This window comes from Tyto alba, unplaced genomic scaffold, assembly GCF_018691265.1.
Source record: "Tyto alba isolate M040663 unplaced genomic scaffold, T.alba_DEE_v4.0 Super-Scaffold_18, whole genome shotgun sequence".
Taxonomy (NCBI): Eukaryota; Metazoa; Chordata; class Aves; order Strigiformes; family Tytonidae; genus Tyto; species Tyto alba.
In genome coordinates this window covers 9,343,383-9,368,241 of record NW_024881280.1, presented here as the reverse complement: position 1 = coordinate 9,368,241, position 24,859 = coordinate 9,343,383, and the positions used below count along the sequence as shown (strand labels likewise).

General features: G+C 40.8%; 1 protein-coding gene across 2 annotated transcripts; it reads right to left on the bottom strand.

Annotated features, from left to right (window-relative positions):
• Nucleotides 1-24,552, bottom strand: TMEM62 (transmembrane protein 62). Of its 2 annotated transcripts, XM_042790996.1 has the most exons (14): nucleotides 24,306-24,552; nucleotides 20,861-20,972; nucleotides 18,375-18,512; nucleotides 17,279-17,324; nucleotides 12,647-12,788; nucleotides 10,494-10,618; nucleotides 10,223-10,345; nucleotides 9,258-9,413; nucleotides 8,309-8,468; nucleotides 6,533-6,646; nucleotides 5,489-5,573; nucleotides 3,842-3,946; nucleotides 2,854-2,972; nucleotides 1-1,933 (listed from the first exon to the last, which is right to left on the bottom strand). In XM_042790996.1, the coding sequence occupies exons 1-14, from the start codon at nucleotides 24,468-24,470 to the stop codon at nucleotides 1,607-1,609; spliced, it is 1,917 nt and encodes a 638-aa protein (XP_042646930.1). In that variant the 5' UTR covers nucleotides 24,471-24,552; the 3' UTR covers nucleotides 1-1,606. The 2 variants fall into 2 exon arrangements, with proteins under 2 accessions (XP_042646930.1, XP_032840607.2); XM_032984716.2 differs by lacking the exons at nucleotides 17,279-17,324; nucleotides 20,861-20,972; nucleotides 24,306-24,552 and having other exon boundaries at nucleotides 18,375-18,454.
• Nucleotides 24,553-24,859: the final 307 nt, after the last annotated feature.

The following is a 24,859-nucleotide window of genomic DNA, read 5'->3' as shown; positions in this document are numbered from 1 at the left end:
TTGTCACAGGGTATAGATACGAAATATTTTATTGCCACTTTGTATGCTCCCTGATCACATAAAAGTAACTTAATTGCAAAATGCCAGTTTTATTATTAATGTTTCAGTAGTGTTTCCCACAAATAAATTTTATGCCCTGCCTTTGATTTTCTAGGAGCTTTGCAAAACAAACTTATGTAGCAACAAATGACATTCTGTATTCTCTTCACAGTGTATTTAATAATGCAAATGAGAGCTGTTACTCTCTTTTTCCTATTATATCATCAGTCCTTGAGGAACAGGAATGAAGGAATAGGAAACCTGTCACCTTCAGAATTAACAAGAAGTCTTAGTTGTAGTTAATATTTTATTTCAATTTATTTTTCTGTATGTTCTATTATAGTCACTGCTGTTTTTTTCTAAGGTGCCATCAATAAGTTAGCCCTCCTTTTTCTCAAGGAGCCATAAATAAGTTACATGAAAATGACCTAAAGTATTCCAAATGTTTCACTCACAGCAGCCTTGTGAAGCAGGCCAGTGTTCTCCTTGCTTTACAGATAAAAGCACCTCAGCTCTCTTGGCTTTGGATCATTGCATCCTTCATAAATCTAACTGTTCTATCATTTTTATACTTAGAAAAACTGAAAACAAACAAATGAGTTTTCCTAGGTCACTCTTTGGTGTGTTTGACTGAGACCCAGAAATACATCCCTGACCCCCTCGCTTACAGACATTACAGGCATCAGAGCAGATGATTCCTTCCAGCTCTCCCATCTGAAGGACATTGTCTCCGTTCTTTGCTTTGCTAAAGCTGAACTCTGACTGTAGCTGGGGATCCCAGAGCCACTGATCATTCACTGTCCTTTCACTGGTCAAGTGTGGGAAAATTGGCACCTCAGCAGTGGAGCACATTAACTACTGCCTCCCAGAGAGAGCACGCTAATTAGCCAGCACTCCCAGGACACCAGCAACAGGCCACTAAACACAAATACACACGTACACACCTAACAGCCTGTAAACCGCCCACTTCTGCATTATGAACTGAAAAAGTGAATAAGCATTGGACTCTTACTGTGAAGGCCACCACAGCACCTCTGCACTAACCATTACTTCGTAAAGACACCTGGTCTAGTCTTGTAAAAATGTATGTAAGTCTTGAAATAAAAAGCAAAGTTAAGTACAAATCCTGGAGCTTACTAAGATCTATGCTCATTTTTCCCAGCATTATCAAAATCAAGAACTTAATGAATTAAAAATATTTTTCCATTCACAGTAGTAATGAGCAGATATTTCCATTTGTGATCCATACGGACATACCTATCTTCTGTATCACATGAACCCCTAGAATAGAGATTATTATACAGTTCCCTGCATACTGTATTAATATATAATGTATAATTGTATTATATAACATGTATTATACAGTATATTTTATATGTATAATACAATAAAAGTATATATTACATATTATTATACATATACTATTTAATACAGCTCTAGCAATGCAGGTGCAGCTTCAGATCTTACCCCCTGATGGTTGAGCCGCATGGAATTCCAGCATCACAAAACAGCAGGCTGTGCCTTAATAGCTTTTAAATCAAAGAACTTTGAATACTTACACTGTGCTTCAGGAGCTCTGACAGTTTTTCATTTCTATTATGTAAGTTCTGAGCTGAGATGATTTCAGTGTCCAGGTTTTATAGATGAGAGCTGGGGTCAGCACCACCAGCCACATTCTCATTGGGGAGAGGAAGAATGCCAAGGTGCCGTAGGTTCGCTGGAGGAAATAGCAGGAGTAGAGCTGCCAGGCCAGGAGCAGTGCCATTGCCAGGTGAACCGGCACAGCCAGGGGCCGTCGGACGTGCCGCATGTGAGAACGCAAGCTGTGACCCTGGCACCGCAGCAGCAGCAGCCAGCAGAGATAGGCCATTAATGGCAGGTTGAAAAACAACATCTGAAAAGAAGAGCAGAGAAAAATAAGACTATGAGCAAGCCAGGTGTTCTGGGTAACATGCCTGAGGGCATAGAGGGATAAGAGCATGTAAAACTGTTCCCTTCTAAGGGCTGAGTACAGTTCCCAGAGCTGGAATCTCAGGATGTGCTTCCAAAACTCTGATAGAGTTGTGGCTGCCTGTGTGTGGGTCCCAGGCCAAGCATTCCTGCCCGCTCCCTTGCAGTGGGAGCCACTGACACGCCTCTGACCTTTCCTGGACCTGGTTCAGGGAGCTACACTTGGCAAAATACTACCACAGTAAAAAAAAGGAAGGTCCTTAAGTCAGTTTAGCTCTCTGACCCAGCCCACTGTGGCGTCAGACAACTGTGAGCACTGGCCTAAGGGAGGGATCATGAAGGAGACAACACTAGCGTGGTCGGGCTTAAATGCCAGGGAACTACACCCTCTTTTTCAGACTAATGACAGCTGGGAAAACCAGAGGGCAGGCAGGTCAGACTGCTGGGAAAACTGGACTCTTGTACTTGGAGAGTGACACCTACTGATCTGAAGGGTTATTCGGTGTGCAAGGGCTGCCCTGGCTACGCAGCTCCTTTGGCTTAATCGCTGCAACCGGTGTGAGAGCCAAGAACAGTAAAAAAAATGTAGTGTGGTAAATCTGTAGGCATGGCCTCTAATCCAGACCTTCAGGGAGTCCAAAGCAACATCAAATAGAGGAAAAGAGAAGTTTGAAAAAATAATGCACAACCTCCTTCTTACCCTTTAAATTTGCAGAAAGTTAAGAAAGAGCTGTTGTAGTCAATCATAGCCACTAATCTTTATCCTTCAAAGACTCATTTCCTTATAAAACTATTTAAAAAGAAATCAGAAAAAAATTCCCAGAAGAAAGCAGTTTGTCAGCCTTAATTTTTATAAATATGTACCTGTAAAATCCCAACCACAAATGTCAGACTGCCCTGCCAGAAGGAGCCACCAACGAGCACCCCAAAGGAAAAACAGGCCCCCATGTGGCCATCTATCAGTTCGCCTACAAACCATGGCCCTGAAAGAGAGGAAACCAGACATACAGCACCATCAGAAAAGACAAGATAGACACGGCCCTTCGTATTCCTGAGCACAAAGTGGTTAACTGGGGAAAACGACTTCTCTATTGCTTCCCTGTAGTGATAAGTCTTATGTTTTCATCTTCACCAAACAGCAATCCAATTAATGTTCCTGATAGGAAAATATCATGGTCCACCAATGACTTGTGGCATGCAATGAAAATACTTTTAAGTTGGTTTCACCTCTGTGACGATTTTCAATGCCACATACAACATTTTCCTTATGAGAGAAGTGATAAGATAGATCCTTTCAAATGCTGGCTTTTTCCCAGAATTACAGTAAGACGTATGAAAGACATGGTCAGAAACAATTCTGGCTTGGCTCAGCTTAGAAGTCAAACCGGGCAGGCTGCACTACGTTATGCATACTACACTGACTGCCAAGAAGGTAGCTATTTTAGTCATGTATCAGAGGAGAAATAAGCTAAAATTGTTAGCATCAGAGCCGAGATGTCTTAGTAACATATCATGTGAAGTGTACATGCCATCTACTCATTTTATACCAAGGTACAACTAGATCTTGCTCCAAGAATAAGTGGAAACCAAATTAAATTGAAAAATACTCACTTTGCTTTCAGAGTAGTTTAATAATTTAAGTGTTTGATTAATTCCAGGGCTTCTAATTTAGACTCTGTACAAACAAACCTTTACTCTCTTTGGACGTTACCTTTTCAAGTTCCACACAGATTTTGTAACTTAAGTAGATTTTCCCCATTCTCCAAGATGTTGGAAGTCTCATTTTTCATCAGGATCTGATGTGTAGTTTAAAAATACTAATTTATGTCCTCTACTACTCTAGGTTACTTACCCAGAATGGTGTATAAATTCAGAACCAGAATTGAGTAATAGGAGATGTTTGTTTTACTGAAGACATGAAGGGAATACGAGGTCAGAGTAAGTAATCCTGGCTTTTCTAAACACAGACAACATTTAAGAAAAATAGACTTGATTCAGATTGCAACACACACACACACACATACACATATATAAATCTGGTCTTTCTCAAACAAATTGCACAGTATTTAGTCATCCTATTAAATAAGAAATATAAAAATAGTATTTGGTTTGTCTGCAGAACAAATGCAAGGGAATGCATTTCTTCTATTATTGTGATAACTGAAAGTAAGGAACTGATGAATATAACAATCTGTGTTAAAAACAGCAGAAGCAGCTGCCATTCTGAACGAGTACACTTACTGTATATATGTAAATAGAACTGAACGACCATTCTATACCCAGAAAATTAAGTTAGCTAGAATGAAAGACATGGAGAAAGTTCATATTAAATGAAAAGTAAGAGATTCAAAATAGTAATCATGCAAACCCAAAAAGACAGGTCAGCATGGACTAGATTAATTGGATTTTCTTTGATTAAATCTCCTTAATGATATCTGATAGCAACTCAGGTAAAATGAAGGCTAGGTGTTAAAATGGCAGCATTCTGACAAGTGTGTGATGTTAGCAAAAAAAAGCAGTATTCATTTTCTAACTGAGGCAGACAATTCATAGATTGAGGTTGAGAGAGCCTTCCTATAAAAGTTAGCTTTTAGAATTTCACCTATTCCATGGCTGCCCTTCTCACAAAGCATTAACTCCCAGAGGGGAAGCCTGACCTTTGGAAATCAACAGCTCTAAAAAATTTGTTCACTAATTTGTAAAACATTTGTCATGGTCTACAGGGACCTAGCTGATCACCGAGTGCTAGCTCTGTTCATTTTAGCTGCTGAGTTCCATAAAGGCAACTGAAAATCTGTTCTTCTATGAAAGCAGTAGCTGTAGTTACCTCAGGATGCTACGTGATCATGAGTATAAAGGAAGGAACATACACTGACATGAATAGGAAGGGAGGTGGCTTCCAGAAAAATCTCATTAGTAAAGTGTGCTTCAAACAATTGTTTAAAGGATAAACACCACAAACTTAACAGTATTAATTTTCATTTACCAGATTTAGCACAAAAAATCTCAAGTTATGACTGAACTGGTCTTAATATTATTTTGAGAAAGACCCAAGCTCGCTCATGTTCTCTGCAAAGATTGACTAAAATTATTTCTGTAGAAGGAAATCTGTTTCTCCACTCAGGTGACAGAATTCTGTGCCAGCTGTAGTGAAATAAGCACACATACAGAACTAATACAAAATAAAGCATTCCTTTCCCCATGCATTGGATTCTTCAGTGAGAAAACTATAATTAACCCTGTAGACATCGATGAATTGTTTTTTTGTTGAAGCAAAGATATCTGATCAAGGTTTTAGATACTGGAGGTTTTCTGGGTCCCCATAAAAGCAAACCAGCAGCTTCTGAGAACCCAATCAAACCCCACAGCACTAGATGCAAAATGCATGTGTTGATTAACAGCTCAGTTGCTTACACATTGTTAGCATACATATAAATAGTAACAAAAATTTAGGAAAAACTAGATCCTCTAAAAACCACAGGCAAACATTGGTTCATACCTTTGAGTGCGGGCTTTTGGAGGTATCTGAAAATAATGAGCAAGGCGAGCTGAATCAGCATAATCAGTCCAAAAAGCACACGAGCCTGAAAAGAAAGTTTTAACTCTAAGCCAGTCCTGGAGCCAGCCCTTGAGCTTGCCTTATGGACAATGATAGAATGATATGAAGATTTCTAACTGAAACACATATTCAAAGCTTGATGGTGTCATTGAACTGAAAAGTAAAATGAAACTTCAGAGCTTCTAAGTTATTGGACTTGCATCTTACTGACTTGAATTCAGTTGGATCGCTGAAAGCAATAGACCTGAATCTTTCAAAAAAAGGTCTGTAAAACACATCCATTGAAGGACTGTAAACACACTTCCTATGAAAAACATTTTCTGAGTGCTGTAGCGAACAGAACTGCAGTTCAAGACATTGTGGAGAATATTGGTTACTGATTAACAAAACTAATATAATAACGTTGAGCCAATTATGATACTATCTACAGTCATGTGGACTTGCCTGTATTGTTCTATAAGTGCCCCTAAACTATTATGACATGCCTTCTTTGCACGTACTGAGCTGTCACACTTCTAGGTATGACCTGGAACTTCACTAAATTCAGTGGGAATCTTGCCTTCCCCTTTGTTAGGGCTAGCTATAATGTCAGTGGCTGATGTGAAATTTTATCCAGCATTGTTGCCAGTACACATATTGCAGCAGATCACAGGGAGGTTGTCTTTGATTTAATGTTTCCTTTTTCTACTACCTCCGGTAGCTTCTTTTCATTTCTTGCTTGCAAAATGTCTGTATACCTGTACCCAAAAGTGGACATTAGTGACTAATTCCAGAAAGTTAACTGTTTGCATGAACCACTGCTCCACATTCACGTTTGAAGTGCACAACTTGAGAAAGGAAACTTGAAATATTTGTGAAATTCCAGTGGAGTCATATCTGGAAAAAGCAAAGTACATTCACGTCTACCAGGAATTAGGAAAATGGCTCCTGCAGTCTCTGGGGAAACCAACACGGAATGGCAGCTGTTTTGTTGAAAGTACTTACTAGAACATAGTGGTCAGTGAGAAGAATAACAGATGGCCAAAAGCTGAATCTCAGAGAGAGGTTTTCTTCCATCGCAAATATATGACCCCGTGTGCTAGTTCTTCCTGAAGCATCCTAGATTGATACAAAACAAGAGAGCAATTAGATACCGGTGGTGCACAAAATATCTAGGTAAAGCTGATAATTATCACTGTGGCTTTTCTGAAAAGATCCAAGTGACACGTGCATGTCTGGCATACTGCTGTATTAAATACTTCTACCTACAAAGGCTTACTTACTGTCGATTTTGTAGTTTCGAGTGATTTGGTGATTGTAAGATCATAATCTGGAACTGCTACACATGAAGGAGATCCTGTCAGAGATTCAGCAATTTGTGGAAAACAGTGACTATTTATTGCTACCACCACCACGTGTTTTATGAAAGCTCAAGTCTAGGTAATAGCCCATCTTAAAATATTTTGAAGCTTTCTTGTACTTCTTTTCTGGTGTACTTGGTAGAAACTGGTAACAGTGCTACACTTTTTCAACAGTTTGGTATTTCTGCATGTGTAACACAGACACCTTATCTTTCAGTACATAAAAAATGGTTTATTTATAGTAAAGGATTCGGTATGTTTAGTGTGATTACAGCTGAGACACTATTTGGACAATCTCAGGAACAATGTACAGCAATTGAGTATTCTTACTTTCTCTGGGTACCTAAATCAAGTTAATGCTTCATCCTCCTTGCTTTCCCAAAACTATTCAGTTACTAGATGTAATAGTGATTTATGACTGGAGAGGAAAGGAAAATAATTTAAAAAACCCCCCATTCAGTTGTCTGGTAGCAAGCATGTATTTGCAAGCAAACTATTGCTATGCAAACTTGTATAACCCTTTTCAAATGTTACTAACTTTTGTGCCTATGTTTTCATCATCATTAAAAAAAAAAAAAAAACAAAACCAAAACCACTTATAAAATGCAGCTTTCCCAAGTAAAGCACCACAGAAATCGGTAAGAAGCTAGGAGGTAGAACGCTGGCAGCACAGAAAGGCCATTAGAAAAAAAAAAAAACCACCAGTATCGCTTTTGTCCTGTGAGCAATAATGCCTAGCTGGGTTCTACGAAGCAGGATAAAGCAAACTTTCCCATTACTGTTGTGCAAAGGTGCAGAATGTTAGAACAGTCTGATCAAGTTCTTTGAAGACCACTTGAAGGTACAAAAATAAAATACAGTACCAAGAACAGAAGCATTCACTGAAAAACGTATTTTGTATCCAGTAATCTAATATCAGTTAAGTCTGATGTTCTGGGAAACAGAAACCGTATTCACTGTCAGCCTTTAAGAAATCATGGAAAGAAATTCGAACAGATAATCAAAGACAGCACGCCAATCTTCCAGATCCAGTTCCTTTGCCTTCTGAACTAACATGTTGCTCCTTCTTATTTTCCTTGATCAAGCCTGATTATTTTTTTTCAAGACGACCTTAAAATTGTTGCCTGTTACTCAAAATAACTTATTTTTTGACCGATTCCTTGCTCCTCTGTCATGTATTACTGTATTTCTCACGAAAAATAAGAATCCTTTCTTTTGTCCAGGTGCTTTATGAACATTTTAGTGCTCAGCAGTGTTCTTACGTTTAATAAATCCTTTGGGTTTTGTAATCAGAGAAATATAAAAGGAAGGCTCTTATCACATATTTTGTCCCTAGTTCTGTGATGCAGAAGGTTTCTGCTGTTGGAGCAGATATGACAACATAAAAATTCAATACAGAGAGTGCCAACAGCTGCCTTACCTGGACAGTCACATCTAGGTGATGGAACCCTTCACTGTAGTTCTGGGGGCTCCACTTCAGAACATAGAGAGGGCCAGACACCTGGTGCGCGTTCCCCAGGTGAACTCCATCTATACAGACTTTGACAGAAATGACGACAGAGGGAGAGAAGGCCAGAATTCTAAGGAGTGAATAAACAGCAAAATAAACTGGTTTGTTACAGGACTTGCAGATTTGTCATTTCTTCTGAAGTACCTAAAGGTTAAACTACCTTGTACTTAGGAGTTCAAGAGAATTAGAAATCAAAATGCTGAAATATCTGTAGGATAATGCTAACATGGTAGCTCTTTCCTGCAGTTAAAAACAGAAGTTCTGTATGGTACTGTGCAAAAGAATAGGACAGAAAACTGGGCTGTGGAACAGATGAATAAGTGGCAAAGATCCTCAGGTCCTGGCAGAAATAATCTTAGAACTCTTGCTATCAAATCATTTGCTAACACGGGTGGGATGCATCCTCTTGCACACAGTTACATAATCAAATAGCTGTAGATGTCTCCATTAAAAATTGCCAGTCTCTCTCTCTAAAGTCCTTTTCTGTTGGGTGTGGAGGTTTGTTTTTTTTTTTCTTCTTCTTCTTTTTTTCTTTATTTTAATTTTTGTTTTTTCTTTCTATTATTTTTCCTTTTTATTTTTTCTTTCCCCTTCCCCTTCCCCTGCCCCTTCCTCTTCTCTTCCCTTCCTTTCCCTTCCCTTCCCACTATATAATCTCCTTTTCTCACAGATATGATACAAAGTGAGCTCTCAGGAACAGTCTTCCAGAGAAAAGTGAATTCTGAGAACAGTGGACATATGCATTTAAAAAAAAGGCTTTGTATATATACATATAAATATAGATGTATGTTATAACCAAGGAAGACCCCAACTATTGAAATATAGTTAAATATTGTGAAATCAAGAAATTACAGGGTACCTGATATGAGTGGAATAAAGAATTCTGACTAGTGGTTCATGAGCAGAACTGCTGTAAAGGAAGGATTTGGGATTCGTGATGAGAACTACAGGCCATTCTTCAAAGTTAAGATCTGCAAAGCTAAGGAGGTCATGATCAAACGCAAGGATCCGGTACCTATAATGAAAGGAAAAAGACATTACTACAAACCGCTGAATGCACAGCTGATTCCCATGCTTCCCAAGTTCCTAAACAGAACTTTTTCCTTTATTCGCTTCTGTAGTTGATCCTATATTAGGATCAACTATTAATACAACTCTGCTGTATTAACTGTACAGCTGGTTACCTCTGATCAGGTTCTTTCTATTATAAATCACTGAAGCACTACTCAAAATTCCAAATGTCAAGACCTATTTTTCACACATGAATCAGAAAGATGAATATGATGTTAAATAATTCAAATACAATCTACATTACTACAGTGTCTGGCTAGGTACTCTAGTAATGGACAAAGACCCCAGTGTGCTCTCTTCCTGTATGCACACAAGTATCTTTCTTAGGATTACTGCAGAATAAGAGCTAACACACTACTAGACATTCCATGTAGAATCGGGTGCTTTTTGATATGATGCTACGGTAACATCTCTCAGGTAGACTATTTTTGTCTCTAAAATTCTGCTTGTGCAGAGCATTTGTATTTTGACATGGTGATATTTATTCATCAACTTTGAATACTAAACACACATGAAACAGACATTTAGATATCCTCTTTTTATTTCTATATATCAAAAATTAATCAAAAAATTACTTCATTTATTAGCACACTGTTGGTATAGGGAAAAAAATCCCAAACTTACACACAGAGGCATTTCTCAAAAGCATTAACAGCAATAACTAGTTGGGCAGATCTAATGCTTCTTTGAAATTCTTCGAACAGTATAACCAGGGAGGCTCCACATAATAATTTGCTCACAGGGGGTTCTTACCTCCTATTATCCATCCAATCTCCCAATTCCAGTTCCAGAGTGCCGCCACGGTGCTGACTGTGCAAGGCTGGCATCAGCCCACCCATTGTATGTAGATGGCCACATAAATAGGCTGTGGCAGAACTAATAGAAGAACGTAAGAATTGTGATTATTTGCATGGGAAGGAAATACCCCTGCAGAGAACCTGAAAAGTGACAGACAAATATGTGAAGAGAGGCAAGAAATGTACTTCAGACTGAAAACATACAGGAGAAAACAGAAAGATCTTACCTCATTAATGTTCGTATTCCTGGGGCTGGGGAGATGATTGTTGAGGTGGGAAAATGGCCAAACCAGAGAGTATGATTGCTGTGCAGACTTTCTGTTGCCATCAAAGATAGCTCTTGCATTTGATTCTGAAACAGGCAGGTGTTTGAAAGACAAACAACCAACCAAACCAACCTGTTTAACATTCAGGCTATTTGGAAGGAATAGCAAAAGGAAAGCAGAAAGAAACTAGTTTTTACAGAGGATACTCTCTGTCGTTTCGGGGCCCTGCGCATGAAGAAGCTGTACTACTAGATGTATCCCTAAAGTCCAATGCTGGAAAAAGAAAGTGCAAACAAGACACTCAACACCTTCCTTGCAACTGAACACAGGAAAAGAGCAACAGAAAGAAACATTTTGTAAACTGTACTTCTATCCTTTCTCCTGCTTATTTATATAGTCAAAGATAACACACTTGAGTTGATTTTACAAAAATCTTTACCTTACAATTATTATCCTTACCATCTCTTGAGTTGCTAGATGGCCATTTATAGGCATGACAGACCACAGAAACTGTGCACCACATGCTTCAGTCATTTAACTGGATGAACTATGATGCTGAATCTTGAAAATATTACTTGGCCATTGCTGAGTTAAGCAAAAGTAACACTTTACACAGCAGGTAAAATTTCCCTCCTTCACTTCTTTGACTTCCAATATTAAATCAACCACTCACTGCCCAGAGAGACTCCTAATGCCAGTAAGATCTCAAAGTCTAACAGAGGAGGCAGGAAAACTAAAACTAGAAAAGAACACAAATCCACTCTTTTGCCATTTTGCAGATCATCTTTTAGGGTAACCCAGAGAACCACCAATGTATTTTTTTCCCCCTACCTGAAAAGAAACCCTGAAGGGCATGGATAAAGGAAACAGAAATAAAAGTATTTTCAAAAAGAATGGATTCAGTATACCATTCTGGGTTCATGTAACTGGCTTACTAAGTAAAATTATACTTCCTTTGCCTTTATGAATTAGGGCTTTAAGAATATTTTTACCTAAGCTATGCAATCAAATCACTGACACTAATATCTTTTTCAAATTCCTGGCAGATGTTTAATTCTGAAAAGTTACAGGTACCTACCTATACTTTCAGTTTTGTGCAAAATTCTGTGAATGATGCTCTCTGGACTCTGCTGCTGGGTAATTAGCAAGCAAATGTTTGACTTACTGCAGCCACAAACAGGAGCTCTAGACTCAACTGCATTCCTTAGCTCCCTGAGAGTGTGTCTGCAAATCTACTCCACCCATTATGGATTACAGTAAACCATGAGAACAGTACTTGGCACTCCTACATCACCTTTCACCTAAGAATCACCAAGTGCTTGACAAATACTTAATTAAATGTCGAGCCTCCTTTAGACAACATTAGAGGGGGAGCATTTTACTTTTCACTGAGGCCGTTATCACAGCCAAAATATGACATCTGTTTACCAGAACACTGTAACTCTGCCAACATTTCAGAGGAGTATCTCAAAAACAATAGCATATCAACAAACTACAGAGAAAAATCAAAAGGAAGCAAAATGTTATCTAAGATGACATGTGATTTAAACACTGAGATTAATGTTATTCTTTAAAAGCAATACCATGTAATTTTTAAGGTCTCAGAAGATCAAACCTCACTTTCATAAATGACACATCTCTTTACAACATTATCTTTCACATTATTCCATCAATAAGTGCAACTCTCTCATCTGTAGTATTAATGAAAAAAAAAAAAAAGGCATCTAACAAAGTAAAAAGGAAAATTTGGAAGTTTGGCTTTTGTTTTTGTTATTTTTTTAAAACTTTACAGCATATAAGGAAATCATCGCTCAAGTCTAGCTCAATGATAAGAAACTACTCACAGTGTCCTTAAAATGCCTAATTTGACATTTCTGTACTGGATTATTTCTTAAGAGAGAAAACACAGATACTCTATCTGTTAAGTGGCATATTAATTTTTCTAAATAAATGTCCCACACGCATAATAACTTAAAAACATAAAGACTCTTTTAGATTAACACAAATCTTTCCGACAATTCCTCTTTAAAAAAACCAAACAAACAAAAACCCCAAACAAACCACTGTAGAAGCAAAACAGGTAGCAAAAAGGAACACCAAGACTTATAGAATACCGTGTTTAAAATCCCAAAGAAGTTATAGGGTCTCTTAGGGCCTGGGCTGAGTGTGGCATCCACGCAGATGAACGAATAGTTCCCAAAAGAGGTGGTGTGGATATAATGGAAAGATCCATCTTTATGCCAGGCAGAGTATTTCCTGCCAAAATAAAATGGAAATATTGCCATTAGGAAAGCTTGAAATAACAAGAAAAATCATCTGCAGAGTATAAATGCAAGATTTTGCTTTAGGTGTAGCTCCATCTTGTTACTGCAGTAAAGTCTCTTCTCCAAAATCAATGGCATTGAAAAGTCTGTACTTCAAAGAAGATGCTTTACATGGGTCATGTGTTAAGACAAGCAGCAGGTTATCACACAAAGATTTTTAAAAAATGTTAGCATAAATATGCTTTTCTGAGCAACACGGTACTTCTTTATGGATAAAGGGTAGACCAGTGGCATAAACAATGCAAAACAAACAAGCAAGATGACAGGACAGCAGGATCTTACACCACTCTTAATTAAAGGAGATCTGCATAGGAAAAAAAAAAATACTGTTTTGTGTTTATTATTGGTACCTGAAATAATTTTTCAAAAATAATTTTTCCTTGCTTACCTAGAAATACCAGGGACGTCAGGTCTTGTCTCCACTATTTTGTTAGAGATCTCTAAAGTTACTCTGATGTGGAATGATCAGCTGTTAACTAATGGAATATGATTTTGAACCAAAGAAATATTGAACCTTTTCAGTTATTTTCTGAAAGATCCAAAACAGAGAAACTACACTATACCAAATCCTATAAATAGCAAAGGTGGCAGCACTTCCTCTTGCTTATTACTCTTTTTGTTTCTTGATACAGCAAATCTTACCAGTTCTCCTGTCACCTCTGGAATGTCATCAGAATTCTTCACTCAAAGAGTAAAAGGAAATGGCAAAAAGAGTTGCTGCTCTTTTGCACATTACCTGATGTTAATTGAGCTCTTGAATATTAATCTTAAAACATTCTGAGAGAACTGTAAACAGGACAAGACTTGTCAACTAATTCTACCTTTTTTTTCCCTCCATGGTTTTATGATAATCTGGCTATGATAAATACATGTAATAACGAATACATTGCTTTCTCTCATTCCACGGGAAACCAGATATTTTCAGTTTTTCTAGCTTGTAAAATTGAAGTGCTTTTGATATTTTATGTTAGATGGGAATGGCACATTTCATTCATTGGCAGAAACAGATAACTTTCCAATTAATGGTACCTACTAAATTGCTCAGCTAAGAATTAAATTCTGTAACTAAAATGATTGTGAGTAAATCTGAGAATAACTAAAACTTATTAGGTTTAATTGGGGGGGGGGGGAATTTTTTTGTTTTGTTTAGGGTCTTTGGGTTGGTGTTTTATGTGTGTGTATGTGTGTGTGTTTGGGTTTTTTGGTTTTGTTTTTTTTTTAAAGTCTTTGCATGATACGGAGAAGCTAAAACATCCCTGAATTCAAATAATGAGCTTAGTTAGAACACAGCCGTCCAGAAAGCAGTTCTTAACACTATTCTTCCACCAATGAGAATAAACAATAAAAACGCCAGAAAGGTTGACTTGAACAGAATAAAAGCCGATATATTAAAAGTCAGTTTCAGAATGTGCTGGTTTTGGCTGGGATAGAGTTAATTTTCTTCACAGTAACTAGCATGGGGCCACGTTTTAGATTTGTGCTGAAAACAGTGTTGATAACACAGGGATGTTTTCATTATCGCTGAGCAGCGCTTACACAGAGTCAAGGCCCTTTCTGCTTCTCACCCCACCAGCGAGGAGGTTGGGGGGCATGAGGAGTTGGGAGGGGACACAGCTGGGACAGCTTGCCCCAGCTGTCCCAAGGGATATCCCACACCATTATGATGTGTTCAGCAATAAAAGCTGAGGAAAAAGAAGGAAAGTGAGGACATTCAGAGTGATGGCATTTGTCTTCCCAAGTCACCATTATATGTGACGGAGCTGGGACGGCTGAACCTGCCTGCCCATGGGAAGGGGTGAATGAATTCCTCGGTTTGTTTTCCTTGCACGTGTGGCTTTTGCTTTGCCTATTAAACTGTCTTTATCTCAACCCACGAGTTTTCTCACTTATAGTCTTCCGATTCTCTTCCTCACCCCCCTGGGCAGAGAATGAATGAGCAGCTGAGCAGTGCTTAGTTGCCAGCTGGGGTTAAACCACAACAGTCATTTTTGCCACTCAACATGGGGCACAAGGGGTTTGAGATAATACCAAGTTTGATTGTGAATGTGCTAGATTGAATTTATAGCTGTTTTTGCTCTTCAGCTATTAATTGGCAGGCTCCTGTGCTTACCATGGGGCTTATTTGCCTTAACTGTCTATTAGAGTCTAGTGCATGTTAGTGGCCGTTTTTTGCTTTCGCTGCTCGCGGTACTGCTGTGCTGCTTATCACTTTTCTCTGCCGTGCCTGGGATCATTTTGATAACGGCAGTTGCGATGCGCCAGGGCTGGCAGACGGCCAGGAACAGCTGCTGTTTTGGTGCTGCTGCACTGGACAGGCTGGAACTCCAGTGTGAACCTGAGCCGAAGGGACTGTGACCTGTGGGTGAGTGCGCGAGGGAGCAGCACCCCCCCCAAGTGCCTGTGGTTGTAAGTCCACACCAGAGCAGGTACATCTTGAAGTGCCTGTGCCCGTGGTTATGTCTGTGCTGTGGCCGTGGATAAGCCCACGACAGAGCAGGTCCACCCCTGGAGGGACTGCAGCCTTGGGTAAGGCCAGGTTGCAGCAGGTTTACTTCTGAAGGGACTGAGGTTCTGGGCAAGGCTACGCTGGGGCAGGTACATCCCTGAAGGCTGTGTGGTGCAAGGAGAAGGCCAGGCTGGAGCAGGTGCACCTCAAAGCGACTGGGGCTGTGGATAAGCCTGTGTCGCAGCAGGTGCAACCCTGGAGAGACTGTGGCTCTGATAAGGCTCCACTTGGGGCACGTACACCCCTAAGGGACTGCAGTCTGTGGGTAAGTCCACAAGTCTCCATTTCATTCCACCATTTCCCTTCTCTCTTCCTAGAGTATGGCATACCTACTAAAATCTTCCTAATCTTTATATTTTATTAGCGCACTAGATTAATAAAATTGTCCCTGTAGAGATAGTTCTGCCTTTAGTGAGGTTTAATAACTTTTGAGACCTCTTAGTGCCTTTCTTCAGTCTTAGAACATATGATAACTCTCAATACACTTTCTTTATTTTGCTATGATTACAGACTATAATGAAGCAAAAACTTTTATGAGAACACATTTGTTTAGCAAGAGACTGTTAATTAATAAGGAAAGGCTTTTTCACCTGACAGAGAATTTCACTTAGAAATTCTTAGATTGGCTAAATTGCTTTGAAATTTCACCCTAATCCTTTCCAATCCCTTCTGCTATCAGTGCATCCTCAGTGTGGACTAGAGGCAGGGGATCCACACATCCTCCCACACAGTAAGCTTGTCTGGGCCAAACAATTCAGGGATGATCTGGCAAACTCACTGGTGCTACATCTTTCCACGTGTCTCCCTAGAACTTCTGACAGCAGCCTTACGAGTAGAAGACAGATACTAGATTCTCAAGTAGCCACAACTGTGGCAAAACACAGGGATGTGCACTGCACTAGCACATCCGAAAGCCTTGTTAGCACCATACATTCATCCCTTCATGGCAAATCCACATGTGAATTCCACATTCTCCTGTAAATGCAGCTGCTGTAGGATCCCATCCCACAGAATTTATGGGAAGACGTATATGCTCTTGCTGGGCCACAGGGAACTGAAGCAAACTGAACTATCAGATATTTAATCTGTTCTTATTGAAAAGTGGACGGCTTAAGAGACTAAATCAAAGTAGATTTTGGATTTCCAAGTCCTTCTCCGGTTCCAAAGAGTCAAAGCTGAATGCACCACCAAAATTATGAGACAAGATACTGTGTCCAGATGTGAAGGGCAGAGGAAACTGAGAACTTAAACACAAGTTACAACTGATGCTACCTTCACAACGTACAAGCAAAAGGACCAGCTGAAGAGGGGAAATGTTCCTCACCTATCTTCACATTTAAATATCAAGTGTATTTCTCAGGAACATTTGTCCACCCATATTCATCATCTGCCTTCTTGCTTCTATACTTTCAGTTTTCTAAAAGGACTCAGATGTGAAGAAATGGCTCAAATAAAATTTAGACCCATATGACGTGAAAAGCCCTTTCGGGTGTACAGAAAGAACATTAAAAAAAAAGTGAAGGTTTCTCTTGCTTTCTTTTTCTTCTTTCATCTAGTTTAAGGAGGAAAAGAATTCTTTGGGAACACTGATTTTACAGAAATATGTCACACAACTCTTCTGAGGAAACTGAACACATAATACACGGAACATTTCCTAGACAGGGGCAGATTTACAATATATTCAATTACAAAATGCAGAGGGATAAGAGATAAGAAGTCTGTGCAAATAATTCTCTGTTATCTCAATCTATTCTGCTCTACAAACTGACACTGGAAAAGGCAGAGAGAATAGCAAATATGATCCTGGACTATAGGAAAAATCAGTGAAAAAGTATGTATGTGATAACTGAAACCAGAATATTGTTTAGTGAGTTTGACCTTGAGTATAACAGCATCTATATGGTAAATAAATGTACCTGTAATAATTCTGAGCGCTATCCAGGTGCGGAATGTTGGTTGAATCTGTAAGGGAGAAAGAAACTTTCAGTTCAAACTTATCATTGATCTCTGTATTTTATTTCCTAATGTAGTCTCAGCAAGCCCTGAAGATCTGTTTTTTAAAAAATGCATAATTGACAAGCAGACTGTCTAACTGTGCAGAGAAGACATTCAATACTTGATGCAGTTGACCTAGAAGCAGGAATAGTTTTCTTATTTAAGTTTCAATTCAGAGATAAAGTTGTCATGGGAATGTAAACTGTCATTTAGTGGCTAAAAGCTAACCATGTGTCCCCACTTTAGCCATAACGCTTTTCAGAAGCTTTTTGCATTGGGTACATTCCCTATAAGTAAGACCTAACTCATCCAAGGAAAATAAAGTAGCAATAGCATCAGAGAATAGCACATGTAAAACAGACAGCAACTTGAGGTTTGTACTGCAATTGGGGTCCACCTCTCCATTAAAGCTGGCAACAGAAGCCTGATAGGGAAATGGGAATAAAATGTCATACACAGACTGTATATGACAAAGCAGGCACTGTCTTTTTTCCAGTGCTAGGCTTTCTAGTTTTGCCCTTCCTGTAACAGCTGTCTTATATAGCCTACAAGGTTGTTAGCTTGTGTTTGAATGCTTAGAATGTAGCAACAACTATAATGTGTACTAACTTCCATGAGTTATTTCTATTCAAAAGAAACCAAATTTCCTTTAGTTGCTGAATACGTGATACTTGTTAACTCAAACCTGGGCCGGGGAGGTCTATGAAAAGTAAATTGAAACCATTTCTTCAGTAGGGTAAGGTTACAGTTTGCTTTTCCATTAAAAGATGGGGTATATAAACCAATGACCTGGAAACTACCATGTGAAGCTATGTTCTACCACTTGCCAGGCAAAGGCAATAAATGAAGACTCTTACTTCCCTGGTACTAGAACACCAGTAAGTGCCTGTAAACTAAGTGTGCTCTCAGTAGAGAAGACACCTGGATGGCACACCAACACTTTACCTCTATGTACTAACTTGCATAAATCAGCTCTCTAATCACAGGGAAGAAAGAGATGTCTCATTTCCATCTTACCATGATTCCCTTTGATGTCTATCCACTTGGTTTTTTCCATGACCCTTGATCTCTTCAGGATTGACTGGTAAGTTTTCCATTCTACTTCTATCTGCTCAGATCCCAGTCTATCTCTTGTCTTGGCATCTGTCAGGTCACCTGAAAGCATACAAGGGTGAGATATAACCAGAGGCCTACTCAGCTTACACAAATGATGGAACTAGGCAAGCATGCAATCCAAGCCTACTAACCTAAGTGGCTGTAGGCCTCCAGTCTGCAACCTGGACCTTCCTGTCATCTGCTCCAGGAGGTTACTATAAGAGTAAATGCCTTCTAATGCAGATGTAGTAACCTGTTCAAACATCTATCAACCACATCACTGCAGCACTCTTACTAATGCCATGCCAAAGTAAACAAAATTGTTATGCATTCATTATACCTGAAGATTTGAGTCATAGGAACTTTCACTTCACACCTTCTGTATCCCCTCAAGCTCCAGTTAGAGTTCGAACCATTCCCATTTCTGTTCATATAGTAATACCTCCCTGCACTGCTAGTTAAAAGATGAATGCTAACGATTTCTGAACTCCTTAACTTAAAAAGCAAGCAGCAGATAAGTAAGACTCTAGAGAAACAAAAGTCCAGGTCAAGCATTAAGATTCTAAAGCCTTGCATGTAGTAATGGCTCTAAGTCTTTTTGATTTTCTTGCCAAAACTTAATCTATTTCAACACCAATAGCAAGTTATCAAATGAAATTGCAAGGTTTACTTCACCTGTCTTGGTCTGATATTTTCAAATGGAAACCAGCCATGAAATCTTAGTTCACAGGTGAATTTCATACAAATGAGCAGGGATTGTTCTAAGAAAGGAACTGGCTCTTAATGACTAATCAGAGACATTGTTCACTTCTATAATTTCAAATATGATGAATGATGTACAATCACTACTAGGAGGACAAGAAGAAAGGTAGCTGTTAGCAGGGCCTAAGAAGTAGCGACAAATATTGGGAAAACAATAGCCAAATTGCATAATTATGCCCTTGTTACGTATAATACACACTAAACTCACAATCAGACTCAAGACATTGAAGAAAAACTAATCCTCTTGAGTCGAGAAGTTATTCTCTTCCGCTTCTGGCAGTCTGTCTTCAGATGCAATGCTATTTCCATTGCTTAAGATACCTTAAGGCTTTAAAGTTCTCTCTTGAGATACTAGAATTTCACTACTGGCAAATCGTGCCTGTCAAATCTGGTGGCCTTCTACAACAGGGTTACAGTGTTGGTAGATAAGGGAAGAGCAACTGACATCATCTACTTGGACTTGCACAAAGCAGTTTACATCGTCCTGCATGACATCCTTGTCTCTAAACTGGAGAAACATGGGTCTGACAGATGGATCACTTGATGGATAAGGAATTGGCTGGACAGTTGCACTCAAAAAATCAATGGCTTGGTGTCTGAGTGGAGACCAGCGACAAGTGGCATTCCTCAGGGGATGGTATTGGGACTGGTGCTGTTTAACATCTTTGTTGGCGACATGGACATGGGATCGAGTGCACCCTCAGCCAGTTTGCTGATGACACCAAGCTGTGTGGGGCGGTGACACACTGGAGGGCAGGGATGCCATCCACAGGGACCTGGACACGCTGGAGAGGTGGGCCTGTGCAAACCTCATGGAGTTCAACAAGGCCAAGTGCCAGGTCCTCACATCGGTCTGGGCAATCCCAAATAAAAATACTGTCTGGCCCATGAGTGGATTGAGAGCAGCCCTGCAGAGAAGGACTTGGGGGAATTAGTGGATGGAAAACTGACCATGAGCCATCAATGTGTGCTTGCAGCACAGAAAGCCAACTGTGTCCTGGGCTGCATCAAGAGGAGTGTGGCCAGCAGGCTGAGGGAGGGGATTATCCCCCTCCGCTCCGCTCTCATGAGATCCCACCTGCATTGCTGTGTCCAGCTTGGGGACACCAACATAAGAACAACATGAACCTGTTGGAGCAAGTCCAGAGGAGGCCACAATAATCAGTGGGCTGGAGTACCTCAGGACAGGCTGAGGGAGTTGGGGTTGCTCAGTCTAGAGGAGAGTAGGCTCTGGGGAGACCTTAGAGCAGCCTTCCCTTGAAGGGGGCCTACAGGAAAACACAGGAGGGACTTTTTACAAAGGCATGTAGTGATAGGATGAGGGGTAGTGGCTTTAAACTGAAAGAGGATAGATTTGTAGTAGATATAAAGAAATTCTTCCCTGTGCAGGGGGTGAGGCACTGGCCCAGGGTGCCCAGAGCAGCTGTGGCTGCCCCCTCCCTGGAAGGGTCCAAGGCCAGGTTGGACGGGGCTGGGAGCACCCTGGGCTGGGGGAAGGGGGCCCTGCCCGGGGCAGGGGGGTTGGAACTAGGTGATCTCTAACGTTCCTTCCAACCCAAACTATTCTATGATTCTATGGATTTGGTTTATTTGCTCTTCCTTTGATAGGACATTCAACAGGAAATGCACACATTTTAATTGCTTACCTGTTGCTAGAACAAGTGCTGGCTGAATTATATCAATTGTTTCAGAACAGAATTTTTCAAAGTCAAGAGTTCGTTTGGGATCCCAAAATCTACTGATATGAATATCTGACACCTGCAAAAGAGAAGAAAGAAACACTGTCCCATGCAGAGGGTCATTGTTGCCCAAGTTGTTCTGCAAAGCCTAGTACGTAAGAATGCAACATAAGAACAGTCATTGTGTTTCATATCAGTATCAGGGATATAAGGAGAAACAAAAGTGGGTGACTAAGGGAGAACAAAGGCAGAGCAAGCACATGATACTGCATCTCTAGCCCCTAAAAATCACATTTACATCAAGAAAATTTCCTTAAATATAAGATCATACAATAATCTACAGTAAGTTTTGTTGGCTCTGTGATCTGTTGACTTTCAAATTCTGTGAGCTTCTGGTGCAACACAGTGATCTTACTGCAAGAGAGAATACTAAGTAGTTCTACAAAGCAAAAATAGGTTAAAGTTGCCTATGAAACATACTGATAGCTAACTTCATACCTGGTGTGACATTTCCAGTAGCTGGGTGGAAGGATTTCTAACACTCTACCCGTGCATTATAAGGGAGCTAATGAGTGCATTTAGATCCTGTTCCATGTGCCTTCATGAAGGTAAAGATAGCCCAAGAAATTATGGTACCACTTGTAAATAACTGTAAAAGATGCTGTTCATTTCTAAACCGCTCAAAGTCCTCTCAGCAGAAGAGCCATACGGGGTGGAACGGGGAGAATAAGAAAAGTAAATTTGGTGGGGTTTTTTTGTTTTGTTTTGTTTTTTTAATATTGTGGCTTTTCAGGTCTCTCCAAAGTAAGTCTTGAGTGAATCCTTTCTATTCCACTTTCCATTCTACTTCAGTCAATCAACTAATAAATTATCCTCCTCAGTTTAGACAAATGGTATTTGATGCTCAAAAAACAGTGAGCACATGCTCAATGCCATTTGACAATATCACCAACTAAGAAAAATAAACATTAACTTTTACATGCAATTTAATAAACTTGGCTCTTGTAAAACTTTTTCCTTTTTGAAAAATCCAGATAAAATACCTTGGAGACAAAATGCCCTAGCTTCTACTTATTCAGGCATTTGAATATGTAGCAAACATTGCCTGAAAGTTTTTCAATTATGCTTGGAAAAATTACCCATTTGCTTATGTGGAACTTTTGCCTAGATCAGAATTAGGTGCCAAAAAAGGTAAATAGTTTTAGACATAACCTTAATTTCATTTTTCTTGATAAATTCAAGCTAGTTTGAATTAAAGAGCACAGCAAAACTACCTCAGTACATCAAACCTAATTTAATCATATTCCAGGGTACAACATCTGACTTTGCTTCTCCTCAGCCTGTGGATTTGCAATTCATCAATCTCAGCAATCAATCAGAGAAAATAAAAACCTCTATCGTTGCTGTGCCCAGATTCTTGAGCAAGAAGTCTTACGAGAAACCTTACTCCTATTCTACCAATAATTATGAAGAATGTACATTACCAACCTTTTAGCAGACAGTGGTTGGAAAGCCTGATTTTCTACAAAGACCATCCCACATTTTTCCCCTATTATGATACAAGTTTAAAATTTACAAAAGCTTTTCCTGTAAGTTCTAAGTTATAGTATCCCAGGATTTCTGAGAGCTGGGACTAAGTTTCTGTCATCACTAAAAGACACAAAATATGAAAATCTTGGGAGAAGAGCTTCTCCTATTTTTTTTTAATTCACTTCAAAAGATGTCTTGATAAAAGCAAAGTCAGTGGGCAAGGGGAAAAGCTTGCAATGCTCTTATTTAATTTCCCAAAATGTAGGTAAAAGCCCACTTTACTGCATTTCTTTCCTTTTTCCCCTCCCTCTGACTGATGTGGAAACTTGGCCTCTCATGGCATCACAGGCAGTAACTTCCACCAAAATGGGTTGGAAGAGGCTAAGGGGTGAGAAGAAATCACCATCCACGTTCCTTATCTAGAAAAGATGTGGCTCAGGAAAGGCAGGCATTAACAAAGGAGATTTACAAGGCCTACAGCAACAGGAGAATGCATCCAGGAAGTTCTGCTGTGAGAAAGGTGAAAGGGCCACTAATACAAGTTTATAGCACAAAAATTGCAATTTAGTTCAGTTTAAGAAAAGACAGTCCTGTGGATGGGAGGAAAAACAAGGCAGGAACTGCTGGGGGCGGAACCCATCATCTTGAGCTCTACCCAGTGACCTGGGCTAGACCTATGGAGTCACCAGGGAGCCTGAAGCCTGTTTCCCACAACATCATCAAGGACAACACTGGGTTTAGAGCTTCATTAATTTCCAAGTTAGGTCAATGATAAAGCAGCTGTTAAAGGGCACGTCTGAAAGAGAACAGAATCACTTGAAAGTAAAGCCAAGTCTCAAATTAGCAATGCCATGACCTGTCCTTGGGAGAACTCCACTTGAAGAAACACAACCAGAGAGAACACGGCAAGAGTGGCGTGGAGCTGCCTATGCTGCTTGTCAACATCGCTCTGCAGCTGCCATATACTGCTGTAGTTGACTCTCTTCAAGATAGCCAATCGAGATAGGGGCTTTATCTGCATTAATTCAAACACTTCTCTCATCTTGAAATCTGTTCTGCAGTGAAGATAAGCCTTAAGTCACTTAATGAAAACTTACTGGTAAAACTGACCTTGAAATTACATAGCAAGTGGAGAGAACAAAAGGACTAATAATATGCTGGCTTACACGCTAAGAGCACTGCCTGCAGCTAATAAATTTAGGCAAAGTGGCCTTGAGTTTGAAAATAAAAGCAAAATAGTAAAAGCAGCCTATTTGTGAGAAGGAAGTGCACAGTGATTCTCAGCTGCCAACTACCTGCAAATACATAAGCAGCTTGCAGTTAGTTACACATTCCTGAAGCCTATGCTTTGGGAATGCTCAGGAGGGAGGAAGAGTCAGAAAAGAGGCACCAGAAGCACCCAGCTGTGACAGCTGACTTCCAAGACTATGCCAGGTTAATCTGGATTTTACGTTCAACCTAGAAACAAAGCTATGCATGTTTAACCTAACGTACATCACTCAGACTGGCCCAGTACCTTCTGTGGCTAAAATCCTGTGTAACTCCTTTCTCAGCCACGCAACTTTTCTAAGTTTTGGGAGGGGAGAGGGACAGGCAGAGGCTACATTTCTCACCGGGATATCAGCTAATACCATATCGGGTAGCGGTGCAATATACAGGGCGCGGTAATGACCAAGTGAGTTCTAACTGCCCGCTTCCCCACGCACATCTTATGTTTTGGGCAGTCTAGCAGAGTGGCCGAACACCCGTAACCCAGCCTTGAGGGCGAGCCGAAGGGGAACGTTTGCCGGGCCAAGGTGCCACAGCTCCTCACCCCCCCTTCGCCCCCCCCGCCTCCCCAGCGACCTCCGCCGCGCCGGAGCCCCGCCAAGCCCCCACTCACCTGCACTACCCACAGCAGGCCGGCGGCCTCCGCCCCGGGGGCGGGCTGAGGGGCCCACCGGCGGCGGTGGCGCTCAGCCGGCAGCGACGCTCTGGAAGGCGCGTACCAATCCAGCACCAGCGCCACCGAGGCCGCTGTCAGCAGCCCGGCGGCCAGCCGCAGCATCCTGCGCCCCGCCGGCACCGCGCACCGCGGCTCCCGCCTGCCCGCCGCCGGGCAGCGCCGCGCCGCTGGCTTCGGCACTTCCGCATCGCGGCCCGCCCCCCGGGCTTGTCGGGCCGCCCCTGCCGCTCGTCTGTGGTTAGCTGGGAGGACCGGTGGCTGTGAGGGGAAGGAGGCGGGCGCTTCGCCCCTTTCGGCGGGGCCGCCGTGCCCGCCGCCCGCCGGGCCTGGGAAGGCCGGGGGTACCACGAAACGGGCCGAAACGCCCGGTCTGCCTTGGGCTTTAAGCCGTTTCCGTGATGGGCGGGAGAAGTATGTGCTGCAAGGCCTCGGGCCATCCCTGCCGTCAGGAGCGGCCGCGATCAGTGTCTCGCCCTTCTTTCTTCCAAGTG